Source organism: Parasteatoda tepidariorum, chromosome 12 (assembly GCF_982258835.1).
Source record: "Parasteatoda tepidariorum strain Cologne lab strain chromosome 12, Ptep-v5.0, whole genome shotgun sequence".
NCBI classification, from domain to species: domain Eukaryota; kingdom Metazoa; phylum Arthropoda; class Arachnida; order Araneae; family Theridiidae; genus Parasteatoda; species Parasteatoda tepidariorum.
The window spans coordinates 5,748,468-5,762,404 of NC_141766.1; the positions used below are offsets into that span (position 1 = coordinate 5,748,468).

General features: G+C 29.1%; 1 protein-coding gene across 1 annotated transcript in view; it reads left to right on the forward strand.

The window, feature by feature from the left end:
* Positions 1–8,417, forward strand: part of Vps26 (vacuolar protein sorting 26) — a 30,242-nt gene extending 21,825 nt beyond the window's left edge. Inside the window, exons 7-8 of the mRNA XM_043041341.3 lie at positions 5,300–5,442; positions 6,178–8,417. Of these exons, the coding sequence (XP_042897275.1) occupies positions 5,300–5,442; positions 6,178–6,252 (218 nt within the window). The 3' untranslated portion in view covers positions 6,253–8,417. The remainder of the gene's footprint in view (positions 1–5,299; positions 5,443–6,177) is intronic.
* The last annotated feature ends 5,520 nt before the right edge of the window (positions 8,418–13,937 follow it).

The window sequence follows — 13,937 nt, forward strand, 5'->3', positions numbered from 1 at the left end:
CAAAATTTGTCATGAAAATCATGGATTTAGGTCTCCAAAAAATCAGATTTTTAAAATGGAATTTACCCCCCCCCCAATTTCATGGTTTTCCGAATATCTAAATTTGTAACAAAATCCCCACTCACAGTCATATTTTATTAAAATATAAAATGTTCTATCATGCTCTTTAAAAATTACGGTGTTCTTTTAACCCCTTAACTGCCGCGGGCGTATATATACGCTTTCCTGAAGTACGATGCCTTGCATTGCGCTGCTATAAATAAAACTGCACCCCCTACTTCGGAATGCAGTAAAATAACCTTGAAAGTGTTTGCGAATGTATTACTAATTTCGGAGGGGGGGGATGGGATGTGTTGAAAAAGTGATATCGTAGTTATTGCTTGTGTGCTTCTGATTGAGTAAGGTCGGGTTTATTCTTCTTTCGCTTTCGTTTACCGTGTGTATTTGGTGCATTTTATTTTTTGAAATGGAAATATGTTGGAAAGTGATGATAGTGAGTTAGATTACTACTTTCCGTCATCTTCAGGATCAGATTTGTCAGAATATGAAATTTCTACAGGTGAAGATGATTTTGATTATGATTATTCTCTGAAAGATACCTGCCAGTGGACAAGACTGGATATGAAAAATTTGCCAGCGCCACCTCCACACTTTCTATTTTTGGGACAACCAGGAATAAAGAAAAATATTACGGATGTTTCAAACCCACTTCCTTTTTTTGAATTATTTTTTGATGAACAACTTGTTCTTCATATTGTTAGTGAAACTAACCATTTTGCTGACCAATTCATCAATATGCATCCTGGAAAAGAGAAATCAAGAATGAAAAAGTGGTATCCAACAAATTTAGAAGAAATGTATGTTTTCCTAGGTATTTTGATTTTACATGGAATAACAGTAAAACTTGAAATAGAGCTTTGCTGGTCAAAAAATCAATTGATTGAGACTCCAATTTTTGAGAAACTTATGAGTAGAAATCGTTTCCAGATGATAATGAAGTTTTTCCATAATTTTGATAATAGGACTTTCGATGAAGAATCTCATCCAAACCCAAAACTCAGAAAAATATGGCTGGTTTTTTCTGACTTGATGGAGAAATTTTCCAGTGTTTATACGCCCGAAAGGGATTTGAGCATTGATGAGAGCTTGATGCTTTTCAAAGGTAGGCTGTCATGGATACAGTTATTCCATTGAAAGGAGCTCGCTTTGGAGTGAAACTGTTTGTTCTCCCTGAAACCGAGTCAGGTTATATTCATAACACTGTCGTTTACACATGAAAAAGCACAATGTATGGCAAAAAATATGAGAAGTATGGCGTTGCTACCAAATCAGTGATGACGCTTATTGAACCCTTTTTGGGAAAAGGTTATTGCATCATTGCTGACAATTTCTATCTGTCACCAGAATTAGCAGACCTGCTTATTCAAAGCAGGTCTGATGTATATGGTACTCTTCGTCCTAATAGACGTGATTTGCCGGAAAATTTTAACAAACTAACTTTGAAGAAAGGCGAAATTGCTGCATTTCAAAGAGGCAAAATTAGTACATACAAAAAGTATGTGTCACTTCTTAGCTCTATTCATACAGCAAACTTGATGGAAACTGAAAAAAAAGTTATGAAGCCAGCTGTTGGTATTGATTACAACTTGACGATTGGTGGGGTAGTTAGAGCGGATCAGGCACTGTATGCTATCCAACAACACGTATAAGGCAGAAGAGATATTATGAAACCATATTTCGCCATCTGTTAGATATGGCTATTTGGAATGCTTTTATTTCACAAAAGAAACAGCTTCCAAACGTGGATAACTACGACTTCCGAATGAGTTTAGTTGAACGTGTTATAGAAATATTTCAGACAAATTCTCCACGACCCTCCAAACGTCAGAAATTACAAACTGACTGTCCTTTACGACTTACTGATAGACAATTTCCGGACATAGTACCATCAATTGTCTGCAACTACTGCATTATACTGTTGCTAAGACCATTTTACAGTAACTTACTTAATTATAATTTAATTCTGTAAGATTGTTTTTCTGATTGATAAGCTTCTCTGAATGAATAATTCATTATACCGAATTGAAATGTTTATGAAATGTTGTTCAGATCACTTTCTTTTTTTCTTTTTTTTTTTAATTCTTTAAAATGAAAGGATTTTATTTGTAAAGAACAGTGGTGTACAGGTTCTTTTTTTTAAAGTTAAAGAATAATTTTATCTAGAAGAAAAAATTATCAAAGTTAAAATAAAAAATGATAGGGGTTTAGCATTATTTACATTTCTTCAAAAAAAAAAAAAAAATGCAAGAAAATATTTTAGAAGTTAATAAAAGAATTTTTTTATAAAATTTACCTAAATTCCAGGTCATATACCATTCATTCCATTCCCTCTAATTGGGATCAACTCATTAAATAAAAACTTTCAAAACAGTTCAGACTTTTATCTATAGTCAAATATAAATAAAAATGAATCAGTGCAAATAAAGTCTCGACATTTTTTTTTTTTTTCATTCTCCAATTTTATTTCATTATGCTGAAGAGTTTTGAGTTAAAAAATAAGTAATCAATTTTATCTAGAAGAAAAAATTATGAAAGTTAAAATAAAAAATGATAGGGGCATTATTACATTTCTTCAACAACAAAAATCAAGAAAATATTTTAGAAGTTAATAATAAAAAGAATTTTTTTCTAAATTTTATTTACCTAAAAGCTTATAATATGAATTTATTTCAAAAGTTATTGAAAAAAAAGTAGTTTGGACATTTATTTTTTCATTCCTCAATTTTATTTCATTATGCTGAAAGGTGCCCACAAAAATTTTCTCAAGGGGGAGGATGCAACTGATATACACTACATATATATTTAGACTATATATATGATATAAACATGAAAGAAAAACAATTTTTTAAAAAATGCAGTTCAAATTAAAACCCCTTTGTAGATTTTCCCCTTTGAACATTTCAAGATAAGAAGCTTTGGTTTTCGCTGAGTTACTATACTTTCACGTCATAAGCAAACCCCGCCTCATTGTGTGTCACGTGAAGTTAGTTTCATTTTTGACTAATTTTGAGTTAAGTTTTTTTTAATATTCGGGTCAGTTTTTTAAATTCTGAATTGATTTTAGAGAGTTTTAAGATGTAGACTATTTAAAATAATCAACATTCTGCGATTACCCAACGCATGCAGGTTCCTCATTGCAACGCGTGCATCATTTCCCCACCACCACCAAAACACCGCGTAAAAAAACTCATTTGAACAAAAAACTGTGGCACTGGGGAGTGAATCACGTAAATTTTGCTCAGCAGGTAAGGGGTTAAACTTCTGTGACTTCAGAATGTTTTTTTTATTATTATTTTATCAATTTAAAATTTCAGCTGAAGCAAGCCAGTCATTGGTTAATTTTTTTATTCCGAAATGAAAAAAAAAAAAAAAAACAGAAGTATTTCTTTCCTTTCTGATAAACAAGGAAAGTATCTTTAGAATATACTTTTGCAGAAAAATTATTTGCTTTTGTATTTTTTTAGTGATTTTATTGCTTTAACTCTTTCTTTAATTTGTTTTTTAAGTTTAAAATCTATAATATGAAGATGCAGAGTATTTTTGCTTCTACCTGTCATTTCAATTAATGTTATTATAATGCTTTTTTAAATTTATTGTTGTGTTTTTGTTGGAAAAAATAGTAACTTTGTTAAGTCATGAAGAATTCTTGGAATTAATCACAGAAAGTCATGAATTTGAAAATCTAAAATGTAGCAGATACCCTGAAACCTTGTTTTTTTTAAATGCCCCCCCCCCAAAAAAAAAAACTAAACCCTGTTTTTTCAGGTTGGGCCCACTTTAACGAACCCTGTTTGTTGACCCCGTGGCAGAATCACGGCGGCATTGTCACAGAATGTTACAGAGTTCTTGCAGAAAGATTTTTTATTTTTTTCAAAAGTGAAAAACAATTTTATTTTTATTTTCCGCAGAAGATATTAGTGCTGGAGAGTTTTGTAGCAGACAACTCAAACAAATTCTGCCATAGAATTTGTAGACCTTGTATTACGAGCACAAAGAGCACTTATTATGAAAGTTTATGCATAGGTGTATGACATAGCATGTATGCCCAGTTCATTCATGTAACTAGTTATGCAACTCTAAAATTACTTTTTATTACAATTTTTGAGGGATAATAACATTATCATTTTAAAATCTGAAAGGAAAAAAATTTTAAGATTGCGCAAGATGTGTACTTTTAAAGTATTTCTTTCATACCGCACATGAGTGTAACAAATTTGAGGAATAAATTTCATAATTTTATGGAGAATTGTAATAAGTAACTGATGAAGAAAGTTCGATTTGGATATCTTGAAGATTTAAAAAGTTTTTACCAATTTTCAAGGTAGCTTTTGTACTTTTTTAAAGAAGGCTCTGAATTATAAGAGGTTTTCCACATATTTTATTTTAAACTATTGAACAAGATTTATTAAAAAAAAGAACCAGATCTCCCATAAAAGTATGTTTTTTTTTCTTTATACCATCACAATTTGGTGTGCAGACTATGATTGCAAAGTATTATCTTTTGTTATATGATACAAAATTAAATTTGTGGAAAGCCCTTTATCTTGATCTGGAACTTTCTTTTTTAAAAAATACAATGGGAACTTGGAAAATTGTTTAAAGCTTAATTTGACTTTTTTCATTTGTTACCTGATATGATTCACTACAAAATTATGAAAAAACTACATTAAATGCCCATGTCTTGTGCAATTGTAAAGGATTTTTTTTTTTTTTTTGAAATCTTCAAATATTTTTATTATTAATTAAAGTTTGCTCCAAAAACTTAGTTTAATTCTGTTGAATATTTTTTCATGTCCATATCTCCATAGATATTTAAGTTTGAGAAATTTCAGGCAAACATTGCAAATAATAAGCAAAGTAAATGATTCTAGTAGTTACAAACTTATTGCTACATTTCTGACATAGAGTGTTCAAAAATACTTGTTTTCGTTCACAATTTTTTGCCGGTCCTTTAAAGCTCTGAAAGCTTTAAAATTGATTGTTAAGTATGAAAAATCGTATAGTCTAATCATCTCTAAAGTTATAAAATAATCCTCTAAGTATATCTTAGAAATTTTAAAATATGTCAAAAACTACAAGTCTCTCTTCTATTATTGTTGGGTAGTGTACATAGTCTTACCTAGATACTCTGCCCAATTACTTTGTCACTTTGTATTTAAATCTTGCATTTAAAAAAATAAGCAAATTATGTTCAAGAATTAAATATTATTTGAAATAAAGAATAAGTTCTTTGTTACAGGGGAAAGTATACCAATTCGAGTTTTCCTAGCTGGTTATGATTTAACGCCGACTATGAAAGACATCAATAAAAAGTTTTCTGTGCGATATTATTTAAATCTAGTCCTGGTTGACGAAGAAGATCGAAGATATTTTAAGCAACAGGTGCTTTTTAGTTTTATAAATAAATCTCCTCTAATTAAAACAGTCTGCATTAAGTGTACTGAGAACAATAAGTATTTTTTTTCTTTTAAGTGATATTCCTTCCATTAAAAATGACACCAGCATTGTGGGGAATCATCCCCCATAAAAGTTGGTTTTCTTTCACATGTTTTTTTTTTTTTTCCTTTACCATCACATTTTGGTGTATGACCATTATTAAGGTATCCTTTATTATTAAATTTTGTTTTATGATTCGAGATGAAATTTGTGGAGAAAAAAAACTTTTGTGGTGCTTTCTTTTAAAAAGTGCAAAAACTATTTCGAAAGTTGTTAGAAACTTTTTAAATTTTCGAAATATTCAAATCTGACTTTTTTCATTAGTTATCAAAGAAGATTCACTATAAAATTTCCTGCATTAAAAAAGAAATAAAAATTTATTTTGAGTAAAATAGTTTTAACTTCATTGAATAAGTTAAATCAGTGTAATGCAATTTTTTTATGATAAAAGAATACCTAAGTTCTTGACCATAGATCTAATTTGAAGTATGATTTACATGCTTTCTAGGAACATAAAATTTTTGTCTAATATGAAAATATATTTAAGGAAAAAATTTGTAAATGCTTTTACCTAAGGACATATTAAGATTTATATATAAACTCAAATCAGGAAGATTAATTTCCAACATTATAAAAATCCTTTTTCTTTATTAAATAAATATGTTTTTTTATGTTTTACAGGAAATTGTTTTATGGCGAAAAGGGGAGGTGACTAGAAAAACTATTCAACAATCAGTTCCAGCTGAATCTAAGTAGTATGAGTTTCTGTCTTGTTTATCATGCTGTAAAAATTTCTATGGACCAATGAGTGAATTGATGCATTTAAATGCTCAGTTTTCTTCAACGTCCAACCTAATATGCCTTTGGGCTTCTTCGGAATGGAAGTTATTCAGCCATTACGGCAAACTTGATGATCACTCTTAATATGTGTATTCAATATTAAAAATACTTCCAGTAAAATTATTTTCTCCATTGTTTTGTTTACAAAAACTTGAAATGGAGAATAAGATAAAGTGAATATTTTGTTTTGATAAAAGTTTGATTGAAACTAAGAAATATATAATTTTTTATTATACAAGTTTTAATTCATTTATTAACTTTTTAAATTATATTTTGTCTTTTAGATCTGTAAGTCTTTTTATAGAAATGTGTAATAATTATCTGAGTAATAATTATTTATGGGGAAATAATTTTGCGCTGTTTAGATTATATTGAGCTACATTAAAACTTTTTTTAAAAAATGCAATATTTTGTGTTGCTGTATAAATAAAGTCCCTATAGTGTGCGTTATGTTTCCCTGAAACTTCTTTCATTATCAGCAATAACAAAAATGTAAGATGAAGTAGAACAGTTTAAATGCCTTTTTCTTAAAACTATACTTTTTGCCCTTTGTTTGACGTGACTCAAACCATCTTTTTATTCTTTTCTTGCATTGTTTAAACTATGACTCTTGATGAAAAGAGGCTTTAAAAATTATAAAAATGTGAGTTATTAATTTTTTCTGCTATAAATTTGCAATAAAATACTTATAAAATATCTAATAATGTAAAAGCAAATAACTATATAACTGCATATCATATAACTATGTCTTAGACAATATGATTTTGAATAATGCAAAAAAATTATTAGAAGTTTTGCAAAGGTCTTGGATAATATTTTGGCTGCTTCTTTTTTTTCTTATATCTGTATAATAATTTTAAACAATAAGAAATTGTTTCAGGGACTATTAACGCCATAAGGGTTCAAGTAATACAAGTTGTTAAAAATATTTTTATTAGTATTGTGGAGGGGGGAGGTGATTAGAATTGTCTGAATTTTCATATTCATATATTATTGATATTTCACATTTGTTACATTCCACTATTGACTTTTTCTATATGAATTAATTTCCTGTCAGTTTCATTCCTCTAGTATATATCTATAATTAATTGCATGCCTTAATAACTAATAAATTGCAATGAACTGTTTATTGCTATAGAGCTTTATTAAAAATTTACTGTCAGATTTAAAAAAATTTATTTTTATTCCATTATCTATATAGTATTTGTTTCTAGTAGTGAATATGTAAAGGTTTTGAATGTCTGGTAAAAAAAATTATCAATTATATTTTTCTCATTGTTTGTAGAGTTGATATTTTATGTGCCATTTTAATAAAAGTATTTTGCCCTTTTTTATAAAAAAAATAATAGTAATATGTGGGTGTCTTTCTTTTTTTTTTTTTTTTTTTTATATATATAGTTATGGGTCTAATTTTAGAAATATGAATATGTAAGAAATCAGCATTGATCAGTTTATTATTTTCTAATTTTTTTTAAACATTTTCTAATAAAAGTAACTATAAATAATGAATCAATTTTATAATATATAATTTATTTCACAATTATATTTATACAATAGTTTATTGAGTGTTACACTTTGACTCTCTAATGTAAATTTTTACGTTTTTATTTTAAACAGGTTTTTTTTTTTCAAACAGAAGTATCATTCCTATAAATATGATTTCATACTTAGACATATTTATACAAAATTTGTGGAATTTTTATAATTGTACTAAACCTGTAATTTTTTATAGTAAATCAATTGAGACTTTAACTTGTTATAAATTTGTTTACTTAATTATGAAAATAAGTCAGACTAAATAATGCATGATTTATGTCAAAAAAAAGTTATTTTAATGATAAAATATCAAAACAAAAATCATTTTTTTATGAATGATATGGTTGCCTTTCTCATATTTGGTGAAAACCAAAGAACATTGTTTTGTATGAAATTTTAGTGTGATCCTGCAAATTTGTAGATGATAAATAGATATGTAAAAAGCACACAACTGTAAAATGAATTATTTAGTAAGTATAAAAATGTTTTATTAACAAAAATGTTAAATATTGTTGATTGAAATTAAAGTTGTCCATTGTTGTCAATTTTATTAGATGTATCATTTATTACACTTTCTGTTTCTGTCTACATTGAACGTAGTGCGATATAAATGTGTTTTACTATTTTCAATGCTCTTTATGTTATGTGAAGAAAAGTAAAAATTACTCATTAAATTTTCTATAAGTACTACACTTGCTTTGGATCAATGATCTAGATAAAAGCTTAGTTAAATATGCAAAACTTTTTTAATCATGAGGATAGTCTATTATAACATATATATATATGAGGATAGTCATGTTATAAACTTTGTTTTCTGATTAGATTTATAGAGTAAGCTCCACAATAATTATAACAGACATTCAATGATTGACAGTGTTGATACCATTGTAATTGTCAAAATATCCACAAAATTACAATATTTTATAATGTGTCATTTGGTGAACATTGCAAAAAATCAAGGATCCTTAAATTATTTCTTTTTCATATTTTAACTTGTCTCATGATCTTTAAAATTTAGGGAAATACCATTTTATGAGTGATTATTATTACTATGAATGCTATTTCAAATTTTGAGTAGATTTTTATTTCCTCCCATAAATTTTCCTAATGCTTTGCCCAATGTTTCTATTAAAGTAAAATATTATGATATTTCTTTATATTTTACAAATATCAATTAGTTGAAGAATTAGAACTAAGTTAATGTTTTAAAATTTTTTTTAACATGCAATATGTCTATACCAACTGCTATGTGCTGGTGGACATTATATAGTTTATATCTTCATTGCATTTCAGCAACACTACTATTGTTGTTGTTTCTAATGCGACTTGCCACACGGGCAAGCCTGCTTGATGAAACCGAGCAAATTTAAGGCAGAGTGCGTTTCTTGTTTTTCAGTGGCGCCATCTATGGCCAAGAATTCGACTTCTGCCACACTATGCGTCACACCCATTTTTAGGGCGGATGCATTCATTCGTCCACAGATCGTAATTTTGACCCGAATCAGAGGACGATCGATCTCTAATCCAGTACCCCCAGAGGTATTTATTTGTTATGAGAACATGGAGGACTTTTGCGACTCAAGAGATTTAACTGCATCAGTAACTTTACTACACGGGGAGTCTTCGGCTACGGGGTTCGAACTCTCGGACATGGACCCAGCGCCCTTCCGACCGGGCTATCCCGGCACGAACACTACTTCTCCGACAGTAGATAGCCCAAAAAAATTATGTTCAGTTTATTCCAAAAAGAAACTTAATTCAGATTAACTGGTCTATCTTTGAGGGGAAAAACACAAAATAGAAAGAATATGAAAATTTGACAACTTATTCAGATTATCACATTAAGATGGGGGGGGGGGATTTTTTGTAGACATGTAACGACTACCAGTAGATTTATGTTGTAGTGGTTTGTTTCATATCTACAGCACATAATTTATCAATTACTAGACACAATTTTTTTTTTTCTTTCAGCAACTCCTTTTTTTTATATTGTTAAACGAAATGTGGGGAACGGTTTTTTATCCAAAATTCAGAAGTACTACTTAGGGCTTTTAGCATTGGTAACTTGGGATAGCTCTCGTATGATGATTATCTCGGTAAGATTCTTCAGTGATCTATGACTTTGATGAATAACTAATAAATGACAGATTAAAATAATCAAAAACCTGTTTATTTGTCTAGTTAAAATTTAAAGATAAGCTTGTTGCTTCATCCCTAAGTGAACTAATTTTAAATAATTTAGATGCCTCTATTGCTCTAACTGGCATCAATAATTATAGGTTAGAGTTACAAAACACTTTTCTTTCATTAATTTGTGTCCCCTAATGTGAATAATATTTATTGTAGAACAATCTGTTTGTATTAATCAATCACTGGACACTTCTGGCTTTCCCAATTTTCAGAACTTTTTTTTCCTTCAGATTACTAAAAAAATGGCTTCATGTGTTTACTCACACTCATCTGGTCACACAAGTGTTTAGAGGACCAGTAAGGAATTATGAACAAGACAAACTTTTAAACACCCTAAAATAACTATTGATCTTACTTTTACTTGTGTCTTACATTATGATGTTTAATATATTTAAAAATATATCCTTTATATATATATTTCCTTTAAAAAATTGAACATTTTGCCTCACTTTTCTAAATTAGTATATAAAAGACTTATTCACTGCAATTGAAATTTCAGAGTATGAAAATTTTAAGTAAATACTAGTATTTGAAGCTATAGTTTTACATTGTGCTTTCCCAAAAAAGTTAGAGCTATTCTCATTCCATGCAGAAAATTCGAACAGGAAATTGATTAGAGAGTTTTTTTGCAGGAAAATGTATTTGACCAATCTGGTTCTCTTTTGCATCTACGAATTTTCCGCATACAGTAAGATTTTTCTCTTCAAAAGAAGAATTTTGCTTGGTCTTTAAATTTAAATAATTCTGAAATTTGTCTCCAATTCAGAAGAAATCCTTTGTCGGCCCACCTTAAAGAGAAGGTTTATCTTAAACTTTCTTTTTGCATCAAAAGAAAAAATATACTAGTGATTATATAAATCCTACAAATGAATAACTTGTGCGCTAAGTTTCGTTATAAACAAAACTAAGTTTTGTAATATTATATAAGTTTGAGTTTTTTTATGCAAATAAGTTTATTGCTTAAGATTCCATAAAATATAAGAAAAATACTTATTGAATTTTAACAATATTCAGACATGAGTTTTTTTTTTTTTTCATTTATTGACTAACATATTAGGCGAAAAAACTAACTGAAAATTAAATTTATACAAGTAAAATATACAAAATTCAGAGACTAATTTTGCTGTAATCACTGGATTTTCTTTTGATGCACTTGCATTTAAACTATGAAATCAAAAACATTTTTCCTCTATTTTATCTAATGTTTGAAATTTTAAGTTCCAAAATATTTAGTTATTTTTAAAACTCAAAATATAACAATTTACGGGGAAATGTACAGTGCGCAAAAAAAAAAAAAAAAAAAAAAACGGACCACCTTAGATAACTATTGATCGGAGCCTAATGACTTCTTACATTCTATGACTTAATATTTTGAAAGGTGACCTCAATATTTTAAGTTACGAAACCAGTCACAAAAACGTACATTCTCTGAATCAACATGCCGTCTTTTCAACAGATTCGGATTTCTTACTCCTAAATATGATCCCAATGGTTTGGTAAGAAGCGAGGTCTAGTTTGGACCCCTTAATGTTAATTTTACTTTTTGCGTATTTCGCCATATATCGAGAACTTTTTTTTTAACGAATTGAAGAATTTTTGCTCACAATTATAAAATTTGTTTATCCAAAAATAGTTCCATGCAAAAAATCACTGAGTAAATATTTATTATTTTATTAGTCGGAAAAAATTTTGAATTGTAAGGTATACAACTGTTTACATTATTTTAAAAAATTTAATTTTACATGGCGAAATCGGTCAAATAAAATTTTCAAAATACAATATTTTCAAAATTTCATTTCTGAAACTATTCGAACAATTTTGTATTTTGCCATGTTAAATTACATTCTTTAAAGCGATGTAAAAAAAAAATGGCATTTCTTGAAATTCAAAAATTTTTCGATTTAAGTTTTTTTTGCATGGAATTTTATTTTGATAAACGAATTTTATAATTATGAAAAAATTTTCGCTTTTCTCAAAAAGTTCTCATGATACGGCAAGATACGCAAAACATAAAATTAACGTTAAGGTGTCCACACTTTTCCCAGATTGCGTCTACCCCCTATATTTAGGGGTTAGAAACCCGTTGAAAAAAAGGTATGAACGTAAGGTAAGTTGAAGAAAGTATGTTTTTTAATCTGATTTCGTAACCTAAAATATCCGCAGTTATTATTTAGCTTATTTAAGGTCAGCCCTTAAAAACATTAAGATTAAATCCAAGGTCGTTAGATCAAAAGTTATTCAGGGTGGTCCATTTATTTATTTTTTTACGCACTGTATTATATGGAGAAATTATAATATAACATATTAAAAATTGCGGATTCTTTTAACAAAGTAATGCAGAAATCGGAACGTACCTGCATGATACTTTAAAGAACTGAAAAACAAGAGAAAGAATCAGGCTAATTCTATAATTATTTTTCAACTAAAAAATAAAAAACAGCATATAAAATGGGAGTTAATTCATTTTATAACATAAAAATATTAGAGTGCAATGCAATTGTTCATTGAACTTTAAATGCTGTTTTATTTATTAATTTAAAGAAAAAAAAACATTTTTTAGGAAGAAGACTCGTTAACGCAACGATGGCGAATCTGCGGTTCTCAAAATTTTGAATATTATAACTTTAGTAAGGATGCTTTCAGGAAATGATTAAATCTAATTTGTTAGTAAAGGTAATACTCTGTAGTACTTGATTTCGATCAATATCATTTCTGTATTTGATATCCAATGTTTCTCAACACAACATTGAACAAAAATCTAAAGGAGACTGCGTGGCTCTACAACCGCAGTTTCGCTCGAATAATAGAGGCCTTTTTTTTAAGTAAAAAAGGTTGAAGAACATAGTTTTTTTTAATAATTTAGGTTCAATTTAACTTACACTATTTAAAATATATTAAAACATAATTTGTCCCACTGTGGACTGATCGTTAAGACACGGTTCCCAGCAGATCACCGAAGTCAAGCATCACTGGCTACGGTCAGTGTGCGGGTGGGTGACCACTTGGATCAGCCTGCGTAGGGACCGAGGGTGTGCGGTATTGGTCCTCGTTAAACTGTTCTATCGTAAAGTGCTAGACTTCGCGTGCAGGTCGTCGGGCTACCGAAGCGGGGGTGCCATCCCCTCCGCAGAGGATCAAAATTGTGATGGCATGTCTTCGGATTATCCTCAGGGATGTTTCCCAGACCGTCGCCAATGGCCCATTGTGCATTTAGCTACGAGTTTTTTTACCTCTTCAAACTGTTACAGAAGAAGATCTTATAGACGTTCGTGAAACTGCCGAGTTTTATAAGAATGTCTTAAATGCTTCCGTAAAAGTTGTCGAAGCAGAATTTCGTTTTTGGGTGGCAAAATGGCAGCGTGAAACAGAAGCAGGACTTGAAGTGCTTAACGATCTTTCTAAGATTGTTAATGCTCGTAACATCGATTTGTATCCATCAATCAATATGTTGTTGAGAATTTTAATAACCTTGCCAGTTAGTGCAGCAACAGCAGAACGTTCCTTTTCAACTCTTCGTCCTCTCAAAACTTGACTTAGAGCAACTCAAAATCAAGAACGATCAAATGGACTTGCATTATTAAACATTCATCGAGAAACTAATTTGGATGATGAAAAAATTATTGACAGATTTGCTTAAGTTTCTAAAAAACGCATTACATTTATTATTTCAAGATTTTGAATACTTGAATTATTTATGTATTGTTCATTTATGAAAAAAAAAATAAATGAGAAGACTAGCATTAAAAACTCCAGTTTTTTTTTGTTTTTTTTTTTCAAAAAAAAAATACTTTAAAAAAAATTTTTATAAAAAAATTAATTGTTGGAGTCCATGACCCTCCCCAGGTAAAATTTATGGATCCGCCCCTGGTCAAGGG